The sequence below is a fragment of the Drosophila grimshawi genome, unplaced genomic scaffold (assembly GCF_018153295.1).
Source record: "Drosophila grimshawi isolate 15287-2541.00 unplaced genomic scaffold, ASM1815329v1 contig_131, whole genome shotgun sequence".
Lineage (NCBI taxonomy): Eukaryota > Metazoa > Arthropoda > Insecta > Diptera > Drosophilidae > Drosophila > Drosophila grimshawi.
Genome location: NW_025062826.1, coordinates 463197 through 480273, shown reverse-complemented (window position 1 = coordinate 480273; position 17077 = coordinate 463197). Strand labels below are relative to the sequence as shown.

At 42.7% G+C, this 17077-nt stretch overlaps 1 protein-coding gene and 1 long non-coding RNA gene across 2 annotated transcripts; both read left to right on the top strand.

Annotated features, from left to right (window-relative positions):
• The first annotated feature begins 196 nt into the window (after nucleotides 1-196).
• On the top strand, nucleotides 197-5152 carry LOC116805919. The gene is made up of 3 exons (XR_004365454.1): nucleotides 197-365; nucleotides 1712-1865; nucleotides 4869-5152. It is a non-coding gene; the product is annotated as an uncharacterized LOC116805919 (long non-coding RNA).
• A 271-nt stretch (nucleotides 5153-5423) lies between these two features.
• LOC6568754 (protein jim lovell) lies at nucleotides 5424-17077 on the top strand (the record flags this gene model as incomplete). The annotated part of the gene is made up of 3 exons (XM_001995355.3): nucleotides 5424-7431; nucleotides 11447-11578; nucleotides 15812-17077. Coding segments are annotated over 3 exons (3003 nt in total), but the record flags the coding sequence as incomplete, so codon positions are not given.

The window sequence follows — 17077 nt, the reverse complement described above, 5'->3', positions numbered from 1 at the left end:
AGGACATTCACATACATTCACACACACTCGCTCCCTCGCTCACACACACACACTCGTACACACACACACACTCGCTCGCATACTGGCACGAACGAGGCGTTACCGTTACGAACTCAAAAGAAAAAGAAAAAAAACAAATCTAACTCTTTTTTCGAGGCAAGAAAGTATGTGATAAAATTCAGTGCGCTCACATGTGAATGGCAAAAAATGTGAATGAAGACATTTCACTGTAGACAGTTGTCTGTGTGCCCTGTGCGAAGATGGACGTGTTTTCAAAATATAATATAATAGTATAGAATAGAACTGAACGGGACTCACAACAAATTGAAGCCGCTTTTGGAGCATTTTTCGAGTCAATTTAAATGGTAATAAAATGCGAAGATATTTTGTGAAAAGTTATCAGAAACAACTCAAATAAATATTTATTGAAACGGTTTTTAAAAGCAGCTTAAAACTATTAAATCGACAAAAATTAAATCGGAAATTTTAGTGCTAATGCCAAAACAATATTTTCTTAATCAAAAGAACTTCAAAATATAATTTGAAAGCTCACCAAAGCTGACAGTTTCCAAATTAAAGTTTCTTTAATGGCTACTTTTTTTACATTTTCAAATTAAAGTTCGATTAATCTAAATTTAGTTAAAACGATTCAAGACTCGCAATATTATTTTCATTATTATGAATTCGAAATCGCTGCATATAAATTAAAAGATCAAACTAAAAATTCTACTAATCTGAATTAAGTAATTAGGACTAAATTTTTAATTCAAAATTGCTGCACTTAATTTACAAAATCAAATGAGAAAGTTCAAAGACAACTAACAAAACAAATAAATAATGAAATTAAATCTTTTCGCATAGTCAATGGATTTACTAAACAAAAATAAACTGTAATTGAAATTGAAATTGTGTTTTGCTTGTCGCGCCTATCATAAATCGCGGATTTTTCAAACGAAACAACCCAAAAAATTCTGTGAAATTTGCTAACCAAATTGAAGGATCGCACACACAACAAACACACACAAAGTACACACGGTGTATGTGTTTATTTTTTTTCTTGGTTTATGACCAACAGTAAATGGGCCGACAAATTGAGCTGTCAACGGCCATTAAATAGTAGTAAATACCTGTCCTGTCGACAGGACCTGCGCCAGCTTCACATCTTTTGTCAGTATGTCTGTTTGTCCGCTTACCTGCTCAGTGTTTATTTACTTGCGTGTTTCTGTATTTGCTGTTCCACAGTCAACACACGCACACACACACACCTGATTATCACCTGCAGCAAGATGGAAATTTTGCGGCATGTCGAGAGCAAAAGATCGAGAGCGAGTGCTGCAGATCCTGCCCACAAAACTAACAGACATCTGTGTGTGTGTGAGTGTGTGTTTCCATTTGAGGGTGAGATTTGTTTGCGCCACATGCATATCAATATTCACATGTGAAGCATTTCAGTTTGTGGCAAACCCTCGACGCGTTAGTTTCATGTGCTCTCTATTCTCACAAAACCAAAACGTGTTACTCGAAAAAAATAATAATACAAATAAAAACAAAAAAGAAAAAGAGCAAAAAAAATCGTTTGTGTTTGTGATCTTTGGTATTTGAAATCACACACCTGAACAATCGATCGATCGTAAGAGAAACACATGTGGAGCATAATTAAAAAAATGCGCAAATATCTCTAATTTCAACTTGCGGCATTTTGTGTTTACAGTTTTCAACCATACGAAATGGATGCGAGTGCTAAGAACTGTGTCAATATTGATAACACCAACAACAAGCTAACCAAGTGAAAAGCATTGAGAAAGAAACTCAACATAATTAGAAGGGATACAATATCAAAAGTCGAGACTAAATTCATTTGAATGGTACGTAGAAAGGTTAAAAATGAACTTATCATTGAATAGAATAAATACTGCATATATAATAAATTATAGTAATTTACTCATTTTATGATAATTGTTTAATTCCAATTGTTTTTAATTATATAAATAAATAAATGAAAATATAAAAGGGTATGGATAATTTTGGAGAAAAGAAAATTGATTCACTTTTAAACCCTTTTCTATAATTTATTTACGGTTCTTAGTTCACATTAAAATAATAACCAATAAAAATAAATAAATAAATAAATGAAAAATAAATAACAACATGAAAAGGTTTATAGGGGTAATTTCGGAGAACCCTCACCTAAGCCTAACCCTTTATGGTGAAACTTATTCCAACCCCAATAGAATAAAAATTTTAAAACTTGCCAGTGATGAAACTGATTAATCGTTGGAATTTATGCTAATTCATACTGAAACACCTTATAGATTGTTGCAACTGATCAGTGTGTTGTCTTTTCATAGTGCAACGCCTTAAGAATTAAATTATTTTACATTCTTAATAAATCTAGGAAAATCCTCTAAAATCGATTTTACACTCAAAATGTATATGGGAAAATCCCTCAATCCATTTTCCATTCCAAAAGATTTTTAAAATTTAGATATACATTTTCATTACCTTTTTAGTACGTATCACATTGATTAAAGCATTGAATTATTTTGCATCAATTTAGATATATTATAGGATCAAGCGCAATCAATTCCCATTTTTTAAAGTCTTCAACTTAAGCTTGATCTAAGCTTTAACTATGTGACAAACTGAGAACTGCTTCATTTTTGTGGGACCATCTTAAATTCAAATGGAAATCTGACTGACTTACTGCGACATTAATTAAAAACTCGACTAAGTCTCTACTTCTGCTTCTCTCGCTCTTCTCTCTCTCTCTCTCTCTCTCTCTACCTCTCACTCTCTTTCTCTCGCTCTCAGGTAGCTGAGCTGACATTAACTGTTTTCTGAACTGTGTCGCTTTTAGCGGCGCTTGAAAGTAAAATACGTGAGTAAATAAATAAAAATGTTGCCTCAGTTGCCACAGTTGTCGAGGCACCGCAAATGAGTTGCAAGCCACGAAAAAAAGCAGATGCCGCATGAAGAAGCTGCTGCTGTTGCTGCCTGCTAATTGCACATTGTTGCATTCAGGCGTGGGTGTCTCGTCCTGGGTTGCAGGTGGCCCAGCGGTAGCATGTGTTGATATGCGGCTTTTTGCGGCACGGGAAGGAAGAAGCTGCTTGCAACCGCTTAACCGCTCGAGAGACGCTGCGGTTTTAGCACGCAGCAACTAACGGTAAACGGCAAATAAAAATGTTTATTTTCGCCGGGGCAGCAAAGTAAAGTTTTTTAATCTTGCAACCAAGCAATGCAGATGAGTCGGGATTCAGATTGGGATTGGCATTGGGATTGATGTGAGGTGCTTTAAGGCAGCTGCCGACTACTTTTTAAATTCACACACGCAGCGTGCAACAAAGAGAGGTGTGTGTGAGGGGCACGCCACGCCAGACAGTTGCTGAATTAATTAGATGCCACGCACCGAGATGCGTATGAAAAAAGAAGCTCATCTGCGGCACTGTGGTTGTCAAACCAAATCAGCAATAAACAGATTTGAATTGAGAACTGAAAAGTGAGATGCTTTTTAATATAATATATAATATATTAGTTTTATCTATCCATGCAGGAAATTTTGGGCACAGGAAATTTAAATATTAATATTTTTACTAATTATTGATTTTTATTTGTTGAGCATTTTTCTTGGTCGACTAACATTAGTCGACATTAAATAAATAATTAAATGAAAGGTCGATTCCTTTTTAGTTTTTAGAACAGATATTTTAGAATATATTTTATACATATAAATTATTATGATCTATTTTATTATATTATATTTATATTCGTAATTATAATTAGTTAGTTTTAAATATGAAGAGCACTTACAAAACAATCAATTACAATAACGTATACTTATATTTAGGTTTTTGTACCACTGTGCGCATATGTGTGTTAGTGCGTGCGTGTGTGTGTGAGCCGTAGATAAACATAAACACAGTCGACAGATAGACAAAGCTGCAGGCAGGCAGTTAGGCAGGTAGGCAGTCTGCCTCTGAGGGGGATAGCTGATAGGGGAGGGGGATGGAGGCAGACGAGTGAGCCATTATCACACATCACACATCTGCATGTGATATCCTCAAGGATACGCGACACGACACGTAGCCCATGTCTCTGATTGCTTCATGTGCTCTGTCCTTGCCTTCTTCTTCATATTATTATTCTTCTGCGTATTGTTGTTATTTAGCTTTTGCATTGTTTTCTGGCTTTTTGTTGTGCTTGGGATTTGCCCAAAAATGTGTTATGCACAGGGTGAGGTGTATAAGAGCATACGGCATCTCATCTCTGAGATGATATATGCCGCGACTCATTAACATATTATCACAACACATACACGAAGCGAGCAGCACGGCATACATATCATATGTCAAGAGTACACTCGAAAAATGTATTAATAAAAAGACACTCAAATTTAGAACTAACATGAATATTGCCCGGAAAGCTAGGAAGTTTCACTGGTGCTTAGAAATATTTTCTGAATATTCGAACAAAAGAGAAACATATTCTTGTTTTTTAGAAATAATTTCAAAATATACTAACAAAATTTTCTTAAAATTAGAAAGGTTATTTTTCTTTTTTCATTTCCAGAAATATTTTCTGTAATTAAGAAATATATTTCTAGCAAGAGTATAACAAGTAGAAATAATAAATCCATATCTTAAAAAACCTTTTAAAATTCCAAAACATGCCATAAAATTTGCTGACAAGAGAATAGCAATAGCAGAAGAAAAAATTAATGTAATATTAGTAAAATTTTTTGCTGAGTGTATAAGCTGAAACTGAATCAGAATACATTATGCAGCGCATTAGGCTTAAGCTTTTGCTCATTCGCCTTCTAACCTTCGCTAACTCCCCCTCTACTTTTCTATTTACCCCTCTCTTTGCAGAGCACGAGTTGCTTGCAGCAAGTTTGAGTTGCGACACGTGACTTTTGGCGGGGCATGTTAAAGGACGCCGAGGAGCTGATAAAACGCTGCAATTTGACGTCGCTGCCGTCGCTGGCGCTGCACATGAACGATTACGGCCGCCAGGTGGCGCCAGCGCTGCCGCTGCCGCTACTAGCGAAGCCACCTACAACGATGGCAACAACAACTGGCGTAGGCATCGATCTGCATCGTCCACATCCCCATTCACATCCACATCATCTGCATACGCATCATCAGCAGCAGCAGCAACATCATCATCAGCAGCAGCAGCAGCAGCAACAGCTACAACAGTTGCCGCTGTCTCTGCTGCCCGCATCGCAGATGCTGCACGGCAGCCACGCCCATGCCACACCGCCCACAACGCCGCCCACGCCGCCAGCGCTGCCGCTGAACATGAGCCAGACCGCAACGGCAACAGCAACAACAACAACAGTTTCTGCTGCTGCTGCAACAACAACGGTTGCCCCTGCTGCTGCGACGGCAACAACAACAGCAGCAGCTGCGACAACAACATGTACAACAGCTGCAACGCCGCCTGCCACACCTGCCACGTCTGCAACAGCGCTCAGCGCTCAACCCGCGCAGGATCATTACAGCCTCCGCTGGAACAATCATCAGAATCACATCCTGCGCGCCTTTGACGCACTGCTTCAAACCAAGACACTCGTTGATGTGACTCTCGTCTGTGCGGAGACCTCGATAAGGGCACACAAAATGGTCCTGTCCGCCTGTTCCCCGTTCTTTCAGCGCGTCTTTGCTGAGACGCCGTGCAAACATCCTGTCATCGTCTTGAAGGACTTTCGTGGATGGGTTGTCCAGGCAATTGTGGATTTTATGTATCGTGGCGAGATTAGTGTGCCCCAGCAGCGCCTGCAGACACTCATCCAGGCGGGGGAGTCGTTGCAGGTGCGCGGTTTGGTGGAGAGTTCGGTGCCGGAACATACACCAACACCGGCTGCTTCTCCGGATGACTTCAACCTGCTGGATGCTTCACTGCTGGCGACCAGCTTTGAGGACGACTCACCGTCGATGGTGATGAGACCCTCCACGGGCAAGTTGATAATGCCGACGCGTCTCTTCGCTGGTGCTGGCCATGCGCCGATGGCGCTCAGCTTACGCCGTAAGCGCGAGCAGGACAGCGAACGTGAGCCAGAAAGTGATCAGGAGCTGGGCAGTGGCTCACCCATGCCGAGACGCAAACAGGCGCGTCCGCGGCGACGTTCCGGCGATGACTTTGCGCTGAGCAAGCCAGAGACGTGCTCGGAGACGTTGCCACTGCAAACTGTGATCAAGGAGGAGCAGGAGCAGGAACATGACACGAGTGATAAGCAGCGCAACGAGGATGAGGCAATGGAACAGGTTGAGCAGCAGTCGCAGGAAATCCACGACAACGAGGATGAGGAGCAGGAAGAGGAGGAGGGTGGACAAGCTGCAGCTACAAGCGAGGTGGAGCACGCACTGCCCCTCATCACGTCCAGCAATCAGCTGGATCTGGATGAGGAGGAATTGCAGGAGGATGAACATGAACGAGAGCAGCGGCAAGATCGAACGGAAAACCAACACCAACACGATCCAGATGAGCCGGAGGAAGAGCAGGAGGAAGAGGATGAGCAGGAAGACGACGAGGAGGAGGAGGAAGAACAGGACATTGAAGAGCTGATACACACGACGAATGAGTTGCGTCGTCAGGCGGCTGTTGCCGCTGCCAATGCGGCTGCCATGTCGCCGTGTCCCAGCGATGGGCCCGAGGATCTATGCACCACCAAAAAGGACAAAGACTCGCACTGCTCCTCCGACAACGAGAGCAACAACAACAACAACAACAGCAGCAAACTACAGGACAACAATCAGCGCATCATGTTGTCCTTAAAGGATATTCGGCAATTGAATGCCAAGCCGAGTGCAAGCTCAACGCCCAACAGCTGTGCCCATGGCAACAATGGCCTGTTGTCTTTTCCACCGCCGCCGCCGCCACCTGGCCTACGTCCGCCGGACAGTCCACCCTGCCACATGGAGGCGCTGGAGGCGCAAATGCATGCTGCAGCCGCTGCAGCTGCCGCTGCTGCCGCCGCTGCTGGTGTCGGTGACAATCCCTTTCATCACATGGAGCATCAGATGGAAATGTCGCTGGCCGCCGCCGCTGCCGCAGCCGCAATGCACCGGGAGCGGGAGCGTGATCCGCGCGAGACACGCGAGCAGGCGCTGCAGCGGGAGCACAACGCATTCGCAAGTAATCTGCTGGGACCGATGGGTCTGCCCCCGTTTCATGGACACAATGGGGGCGTGGGGCATGCGCCTCATGAGCGGCTCGAGGAGAGCATGAATCGGTTGAGCAAAGAGTTTGGCAAGGAGTTTGGCAAGGATTTTGGCAAGGATTTTGGCAAAGAGTTTTGCAAGGAATTTGCGCCCACGTCGCCAATGAGTTTACCAGGCCACTATAATCCACAGGATGGACAACCACATCCGCCTTCGCCGCTGCCCTTTCCCGGTATGTCCTCGGCGTTGACGCTGACGCCGCCACACAGTAAGTCGTTGAAAAACAGTCTGGCATAACCGACTGCAAAATACACTGCTACCAGTTAGAAATACCCTTTGATAATAGGAAGATATATAATATTAAATAGAACAGGTTGGGTTTACCCAAGAGAGGGAGATAGAAGAAGTGATCCACCTTTATCGATTGGTGAATATCGATAAATGATTTCGATCGAATTCGTAGTTTAATTCCCAGACAAGTTTCAAGGCTATAGATTTCAAGGTGTACGGAAAGACGATACCTAGAGTATAACCTAGAGTATAAAAATCCGCTTAAGCTGAAAGGTCACTGGGTTATCCTGTGCACACATCCTGCGCAGAAACAAGCGGAAGTCCTAATAAACTCTCAGTGCTGCAGGCGAGCTTCTGCTTGCCTTTTTTCTTTTTCCTTTGACTCGGATGCGAGGCGACTCCTCGAGGCGACTCCTTGACTTGCCTTCTTGGTGCACGTACGCGACTTTACTCTTAATAAGCTCGCATGTCCCTTGCCACAGCATGATGCAACATGTTGCCACAATCTCGTCCTGTCTCTGTGTCTTTCTCTGTCCCTTCTCCCTTTTGGCTTGCCCCTTCCCTTGCCACATCAAAGTGGCATCGACTGCAACGTCGCATCCTTTGCCGAGGTCCTGCTTGGCTTGTCGTTGCCATGGCCAAAGCTGTTGCAAAGCCTTTAAACGTATTAGTGTCGCCACCGAGTGGCAATTCACACTCTTCAACATGCTTTGGCATCACTTCTTCTTTTTCTTCCTTTTTTTTTTGCAGTAGTCGCTTTTATTGAGTTTTTTATTCTGCATCAACAAGTTGCAAGAAAAGTGTGGGTTAGTCAAACATATTCAATCACAGCATTAGATTGATAAAAGCTTAAAGTAGTTTAACTCATTTTATGGGCATTATCTGGGAATCGCGTTCAAAAGATATTCTTTAAGATTTTGTAAGACCCTTGCATCTTCTTTGGCCAGCTCCCCTGCTTCTACCAAATGCGCCACTGAATTCAAACTTCAAATTATTTTATTAACCTAAAAGCATTATACTCTCAAGAAGAGTATGATGTCGCAGTTATAGCTCGTCAATTTATTTTATTAATCTGAAATGTCTGCTTACTTTTTTTGTAAATAATGATATTATTTGTAAATGCTCTAAACAATGTCTCTCTGGGCTTTATCATTTATAGCTAAGTTTCTTGCTACTCTGATTTTCTACTATTCTTTTCAGCTGTTCTAACTCACTTCAATATGAATATTAACTGTCCAATTTCCCAAGAAATTCGTTCTGACTATATATATTTCCACATATTATTTCCACACACATTCCACTGTCCAATTTTGATTGCTTTACCCAAATCACGAAGTTGCCATTTAAACCATTAGCAGCCCCCCTCTTGCTTATAGTACATATTCATGCCTAATTAAGTCATAAACAAATTTTGAACGTTGACAGCTCATAAGAATTATTGAAATGAACTAAAAACTGAAATGTGGCGAGTGCGCCTAATAATTTGACAGTTTAGTTATTGCCACCCCCCACAGTTCCCGAAAACAACTCACTAGTTGTCTGTCTGTCTGGCATAGTTGAAGGGAAGGGGAGTGGCAGCAAAGGGGCTGAGTGGCAGAGGTGAACTGGCTGTGGTTGCTTGCAAAAGTTGCTAGTTGGAGCTGCAGTCGAAATAAATTCAATTGCGGTTTATATATATGATTTTTTTTATTTATGTCACCCGAGGCAGAAATAGAGGTGCAAAGTGGTGGCTAAGAGGGGTGAAGGGAATAGGGGAGAGTGGGGCATTCAGTTGCGTGCCAGATAATTTATGTTGTGTCTTGGCAACATGTGAACCATATACATATATATATATATATATATAGATATATGTGAATGTGGAGTTCAAACTGTCGGCAGACGTTTAGCGAAATGACTTTTAAGTTGCCAAACAGCCACGCCCCCTTGTTGATAGAATGTGTGTTGTTGTTGTGTTTAAAGTATGCCAGAGAGCAAATGCAACACAGCAACAAGACTTAAACCTTTTGGCAAACAACTTTGGCAGCAGCGTTGGCGGTGGCAGAAATAAAAAAAAATAATAAGAATACCAGGAGTCTTCAACGTTTTGCTTCCCTTTTGCGCATGAAAACTTTTGCATATAAGTCGCGCGATATTCATATTAATAATATCCGTTTGGGGCGGGGGCGGGGCGGAGTCCAGGGAGTCCTCAAACTGCAACTCTTCAGGTCTCTTGTCAGGCGCGACGCGCGCACACAGGATATAAAATAAATTAAGGGGGCACAAAAATATGAAAAATTGTACGAAAATGCCAAAGTCGCGCAGGAAGCGCAATACCTTTTAATGCGACAAACATTTTTGCAGCCCAACATATCAGGGCAATGACAAAACTGGTATGGGACTAAGAGGGGGTGGAAGGGGTGTGTGCAACAAGGGGTGGCAGCAATACGCTAACTACTGCACAAACAGGCTGCAGGCAATGAATGAATGTGCCACAGCCAAGCAGACAAGCAAAGCAAAAGAAACCAGACAAGACACAAGCCAAAGAAAATGCTGAGGAAAGTCAGAGAAAGTCGACTAAAGATATACACCAACTTAGTGGGGAGAGGAAACTCTTAAAAGCAACACTTTGTGGCTGCTTAATAAAGGATATTAATGAAGGATTCAATCGATATTAATTAGTATATATAGGTAAGTAGTAGTAACAAATATTTTTATATAGTAGTCGAAAGTTGTAACCCTAAAATCAAACAAATTTGAATCGAGAGATCCCTTTGCTCTCGTCTTTTCCCCCCATATTTTACAAATCACTTCAACAAGTCCTTATACCCTCCAATGTTTACGCTACACTCCATGCCAAACAGAAGCGCTGCAGACAGCCACAGAAAAAGATTTAGCAACGTTTTACGGCGACGACGTATGAAGAATATTATTTATTTTTTGCTAGCCATATTTCGGCGTGAAAATCATTGAACTAATAGCATGTGACGTTTGCGAGTCAGAGTCAGTGGCGAGTGCCAGAGTCAGTGGCTGTCTTGTTCTAGACCCCTTGAGGATAAACCGTGAAAAGAAATCCCCACTAATTTCAAAGCGATGCCAAAAAGAAAAAGGAAAATGAAAAAAAAGAAAATCTCGCAAATATTACGTATACGCAGCGTGTGGAAATTTCAATGTCTTGTGAATACTTGAGCGCAAACAATGCGCGCTCGTTATTATTATTGTGTGTCATTATGCGCGGAACAGCAGCAGTAGCAGTAACAGATACAGATACAGACACATAACATGGATCCAGACCTCAGTTGCAGTTACAAATAATATGTAGAATGTGCTCCACTTGCCCCAACTGCCTCCGCTCATCTTCTGTGTGACTGCTGGATTCGCATTCGCGCACTTATGAAATCATTCAGCACAATGTCAATGTTATGGCTTTACACATACACCAACACACCCGCACACCCGCACACACCCACACACATAGTGCTTCATCCTTGCATATCCTTGAGTTGCTTTATCCTGCGCCTCATCAGTGCTTCAATTGTTTCACTCATGTGAAGAACTGCACTCGTCGCCTAAATTATTAATAGAATAATGACGTTCCATTGTTTGCCCATCCAGATGCACTCAATTGGCATATTCTTAGAGTGTAACCCTCCTCGTCCTCCCACTCTAACCCTCCCTCCTCATTCTGACCCTATTCCATTGTTAGCTATGCAATCAGTGAGCTGGAAAATGAGTCGCTTAGGGCAACATTTACAAACTATAAATTGAGATTTAAGCTGAAGTTTATGCACAAGATAATGCAGCTGATTAGTGAAGTTTCTAGCTTATAGGTCAGAAAAAACGCCTTTCTAATTTTAATTAAAAGGATTTCTTATGTTTAGAAATTATTTCCGAAAAGAAGAAAAAATTTGTAGCTTTTAGAGAGATTTTAATTTGATTTATTAAAGGGACGATTTATTTTTCAGAATGTATAAGTTTAATAATCGACTCTCCCTCTCTCTATTTCTTCCTTATAGTGTTTGGCCTGGACTCGCCGCTTGGCTTATTTCCGCCAGGCATTGATCCTGGCAAACTTTACAATCCGCTGATGGAAATGAGCGATCCACGCGATATGCCCGGCGGACCGCCACCGTTTCTCAAAAAGAAAAGTGAGTAGTCATTGAAAAATGATTCCCTAAGCAACCCCGCCCCCCTCGCAGTACGTGAAAAACAAACAGTTAATTAACCTCGAAGCGAACCCAATAAAAAAAAACAAAGTCAAACTACAGCGAGAAAGGTTGAAAACCCATTGAACATGATTGCCATGATGTCGAGCGAAGTGGAGTGGAGTCGACTCGAGTCGAGTCTCCCCCTTAATATGTTGCTGTTGCAGTGGCAGTTGCAGTTGCAGTTGCAGTTGCAGTTGTTGTTGTTGTGTGCTTCGTGCCTTACTTCACACCTGACTGCTGCTGACTGCTTCACTATTTGGCTGATTGATCTCTCATTCTGGATGGTCTTTGCGAGTGAGTTCTGCTCAAAGTTGCCTGCACTTTGGATCACGTCTCTCTCCCGCTCAGATTGGGCTATTGGGCATCAGCATTAGCATTAGCAACGAGCACTTAAGTAGGTGTCTGCTTACTCCATCGACCGATGTTTGGTAAATATCCGTGGCCATAAAGTTAGCTAGCACTAATCGTTGATCTTTTAAAATCAATAAGAGTTTTGAGTTGAGCATTGCCATTTAAGTCTATTGTGATCTTATAACTAGTGATCGATTGCTAGGCAATATTTATTATTATAAAACATTTTTGACGGATCATCTGTTGTTATAGTGAAATATGTACGAGTATATCTTCTTTACCAAATATTATTTGAATATAAACTGATCTATGCTTACATCATATATACATTTTAGCTGTGATCATACTGGCATATTATGCATGAAGGCATCAATTTAGTGTGTTTACACTTGATCTTTATAAACACATATATTTCTTTATACACTTCGATATTCCCCAACTCAACGCTGATCATTAATTTCTCCCCCTTTTTTAGACGCTTAAGCAAGACACTAAAAGAGAAGTACTTTAAACTCGAATGCGTGCTCATTTCCTTTATAGCCACATTCTAAAAACCTTCTTCCCGCTCAACTCTCCCCCTTTGTTAGCCATCCCTTTCCAATCAGTTGAGACGCGATCACTCGTGCGATCATGTGAGGCGGCAAATTTGTTTTTGTGGTTTTCCTGCTGTTTTTCTGCTTTTCAGTTTGCTGCTCATTGAGTTGGGGCTGTGTTCAGTTGTGTTGTGTGTTTGTTGTGTTTGTTTTTTGTGTTACTTGAGTGAATCAACATGTGCACCTATGCATATCGTAAAAACGTAAACGTTAAAGTTCGTTTTTCCAGCCTGTATAACTCTTGATTGACAAATAGGCAGCTTCAGCTCCATAAACGCTGTCTTTTTTTTTTGAGCAAGTGAAACCTCAAAAAGTTAATGAAGTTTTTTTCTGTGAGTGTGTGTGTGTGTGTGGAAGTAATATTTTCATAATATGTGTACAAAATGTGGTTCACAAATCAATTATTGCCTTTGATTGTCATGTGATTGACAAATGAGAGAGCGCAGAGCCAACAAAAAACGAAGAGAGAGAGAAGAGTGAGAAGTTGCCTGAGATTTACCTTTCGGTTGTCTTTTTACCCATATATTTGACAGTTCATTTGACAGTTTATGGGCTTAGGGGCTGGCGTTGATGATGGGTTAAGTGCTTTTTATAAAAGATTAGACGCTCGACTCTTGAATGAAGTTTACAAGCGCCAATCGTGAAGCAGTAGAAAGCTTAAGTGCGATATCTTTACATATATGATTGAGATCACAATTTATGATCCACCCACATGATATGCATATAGAGTACAAATCGGTACTCGTTGATCTGATCGTTCCACTGTCAATTCAAACTCGATCAGCGCGCTTTAATTGCTTAATTTTCTCATCAATAGCAAAGAAAAGACAACAACAAAAAATAGTCGTGATCAGATGTTTTGGCATGCCTGGTATCCGGCTGATCTCCTCTCTCAACCCTCATCTCTCTGAGTGGGACTCATCCCGACCATGACAATCGCTGCTTAAATAACAACAAACTGTGCTAAAAAGCGCAAATCTGGCGTATAGCACGATATTCTTTATTGCGAATCTGGCGAATCTCTACAAAGCCGAACGGGTTTGTGGCCCAAAAAAAAAGAGGAGAATAGCATTGATAAGAATCAACCACTTTGCTCAAGAAACGGTACACAGGCATTGCCTCAAGTGGCACAGGCAACAAGGGGGGCAAGCAGAGGTACTCACTTCTATGGCCCTTGCATTCGTTGTATTCATTCGTGTGGGTGTGATTAACTGATTTGTTCACATTCATTTGTTCATTTTGCGATTGTTTTTTTTTCGGGTCTACTCTCTCTCTCTCTCTCTCTCTCTCTCTTGCTCTCGCTCTCCTTCTTACTCTCTGTCTCTTTCTCGACTGTTGGAAACGTGATTTGCGATTTGTAACAAATTCAAATTTCATTTTGTAGTTGGCAGAGGGGGAGGGATGGGGGTGGCAGGGCAGGCGAGTTGACTGCAATGGTACCTTATTAGAACCCAACAACAAGAAAAACAACAACCACAACAACTGGAGAGCTAAGCAATTGCATAGCTGGCTCTTGTTCTTCTTGCTTCCTTGGAAGAAAAGGTCAGACCTACGTTGTGACCCCCTCGGCTGCCAATGTAAATTGTGGCAGCAACAACAACAACAACAACAAATTGAATAACAGTTGTGTTATATGAGGAATTTGTGTTTCAATACGGCTTAAAATAGACAAAAACAAAATTGGGTTAAATACAAATACCAAGTCGAACTGAGTCATTAAGTTGAGCTTAAGTTAGTCTTCATTCAAGAAAATACTCAAGCAGCAGAAAAGTGCTGATTTTAAATATATAGACTCAAGATATATATATATATATATATAGATAAATTCATAGCATTATTTTTTTTATTTTAAACTTACAGAGTAGAAAACCAATTCGGTCTCTTAGTTGCTCGACTTTCGATAATTTCTGTATTTTATTTAGGTTTCTTATAATTATTTTCATTTATGAAGGTGTTTTTATCAATTGATAAAGTCACCATTTAGGCTTTCCTATTAATTGAACTGATGTAATCATTAAATCTAAGTTAGTTTCTTTATTATCTATATTTGTTATTGCCATAAATTATTGAGACTTTTCCCTCAATTTAACCCACATCATCATTGGCCAAGTGCTCACATTATTTTCACTCCTGCTAACGGCCACGAAAAGCAAATTGCATATTATCGGGCAAGAGAAGGCCCAAAAAGGAAAAGCTATAATAAACTGTAAGTTATCGCAGGCTGCAACTTGGGCCACATATATATATACATATATATTTATATATATGTATATACACGATTACTATACTTGTAAGTGCGATTCAGACTGGGCCAAAAGCAACAGATTCGAAATGATCTCCTCCATGGCTGCTATCTGTTGACGTTGTCTCCAAGTCTCTTCGGTTGTTGTTGCTCAACTGAACCTGTGGCATCAACTCTCATCTCTCTCTCTCTCTTTGTCTCTCTCTCTGTCTCTTTCTGTCACTCGCTGTGATTTTCTCGTTGTGGGGCAGGTTCAATATCTGTGGATCTAAATTGAGTTTTAGCTGGCGCATGTGAGCCGAGTGCATGCTCGTAATTTGCATATGCAAGAAAGGAACGAAGGAAGGTCGGGCGAGGCACCAGCCTCAGCCAGCCAGCCAGCCAGCCCGCCAGCTAGCCAGCTTTAACTCTGCCTGTAGACGGGCATTCGGGCTTATGGGAACCACCACGGCGATCGCTTTTCCTTGTTGTAGGTGCCACATGCAACAACAACAAAAATAGTAACAACAACAGCGAGTAACAGCAGTGAGCTAGAGTTGATACAGAAGATATCCAGTATTTAACTATTTGTCTCTCAAGTAGAGGTTATAAACATAAAAGATAGTTGGCAGTTTGTACACTTGGAAAAAAATCGACTTTCTGAACTTGTAGGGTGATTTTTTTTCCGCGTGTAGACTTTCTACCATTTTAGCTAAGATCTTCCTACAACCCAATCTGTGTCGCAAGCAAATTCCGAACTCATACTATCCTCTTCCCTCGCACTCGTAGTCTGTACAGGGTATATGGCAACAGCTCAAACAGGGTGTGTATGAGCTGTGGGCATACTTGCCAAGACAATGGGCGAATCATGCAGCTATCCCAGCTAGCCCAGCATATGGGCCACAAGATTGAAACATTAGCAGATGCTTCGCCTTGAGATAACCCAGAAAGAAAAACTTATTGTGTGTGGATCTTGTGGCTAATCAGTGCCCCTCTCTGTCTTTGCAGTGCCACGACCGAAGGGACAGCATTCGGCGCCACGAGGCGGACCGCCCCGTTCCTGGACAAACACCGAGCTGACGGAGGCACTGCAGCACGTGTGGAACAAGAAGATGACCACGTCGCAGGCATCCCGCATCTTTGGCATACCCTACAACTCGCTGCTGATGTATGTGCGTGGCAAGTATGGGAAGAGTCTGAAGTTGGAACAGTTGCGCAAGGATTGCATCAGTGGGCCGCCCATCGAGATGCTACAAATGGGCATTAGTGGAGGTGGCAGTGGTGGTGGCTCCAAGAGCGAGAAAAAGGAGCGCAAGGAGAAGGACAAGGAGAAGCATGCAGCAGCTGCCAATTCCAATTCCAATTCAGGCAACAACAGCAACAGTAGCAACAACAACAGCAACAACCACAACTCGTCTGGTCATCCGAATCAAGCGCAGCTCTCCCATCATCCCAGCGATTTGGGTGCACTGGGTCCACTCGATCTGGAACTGGGCTTGCCGCTGGGTCCGCCCGTTGGGCCGCGCAGTGGCAGCTCTGAGCCTGATTTGCTGGGGGGACCCGGCGCCGGCCTCTTCAATCCGTTCAATCCGCAGGGTTTCTATCCGGATTTCGCAGGCGGTTTTCCGGGTCTGCCGCTGAGCATGCTAAATCTTCTGCCGCCAGCGGAGCGGCATCATGCCGCCGTTGCCATGCATCATTTGGGCGTTAGCATGGATGAGGACTGCAAATCGGTGGGCTCCAAGCAGTCATCGTCGCTGGATGATGACTACAGCCTCTCCCTCGACCAGCGGCGGCACAGTGAGCTCTCCAGCAATGGAACGGCGGCGCTAGCCCAGGCGGGTGCGGCGGCGGCGGCGGCGCAGGATTGAAATATGTGGCGGGATTGGGCTGCGAACCCAATGTTTTTCCCGCCCTATGAGCTGGATGTGGCAGCTGCACACTCGCCACCCCCTCATCCTCCCGCTACGCCGCCGCTGCCTCCTCCTCACCCGAATCCTGCCCCGCATCCGCATCATCAGGCTTGTCGCGATTTCAATTTCAATCCGAGCTTATTTGTGGCACGTCGCAAGCTGAAACGGTATCGGGCCAAGCGTGTCCATATGCAGCTTCAAGCGCCAGTTGGCGTGGGCGTGGCACCGCCCCCACCCCCACCACCTCCGCCACCACCCCCTCCGCCGTCGCTGCGCAGCTAAATCCAAAAACCCAAAAAAATCCAACTGTGAACATCGAGATCGTGATGTGAAAATTGAATGCAATATATTTTGTGAATTA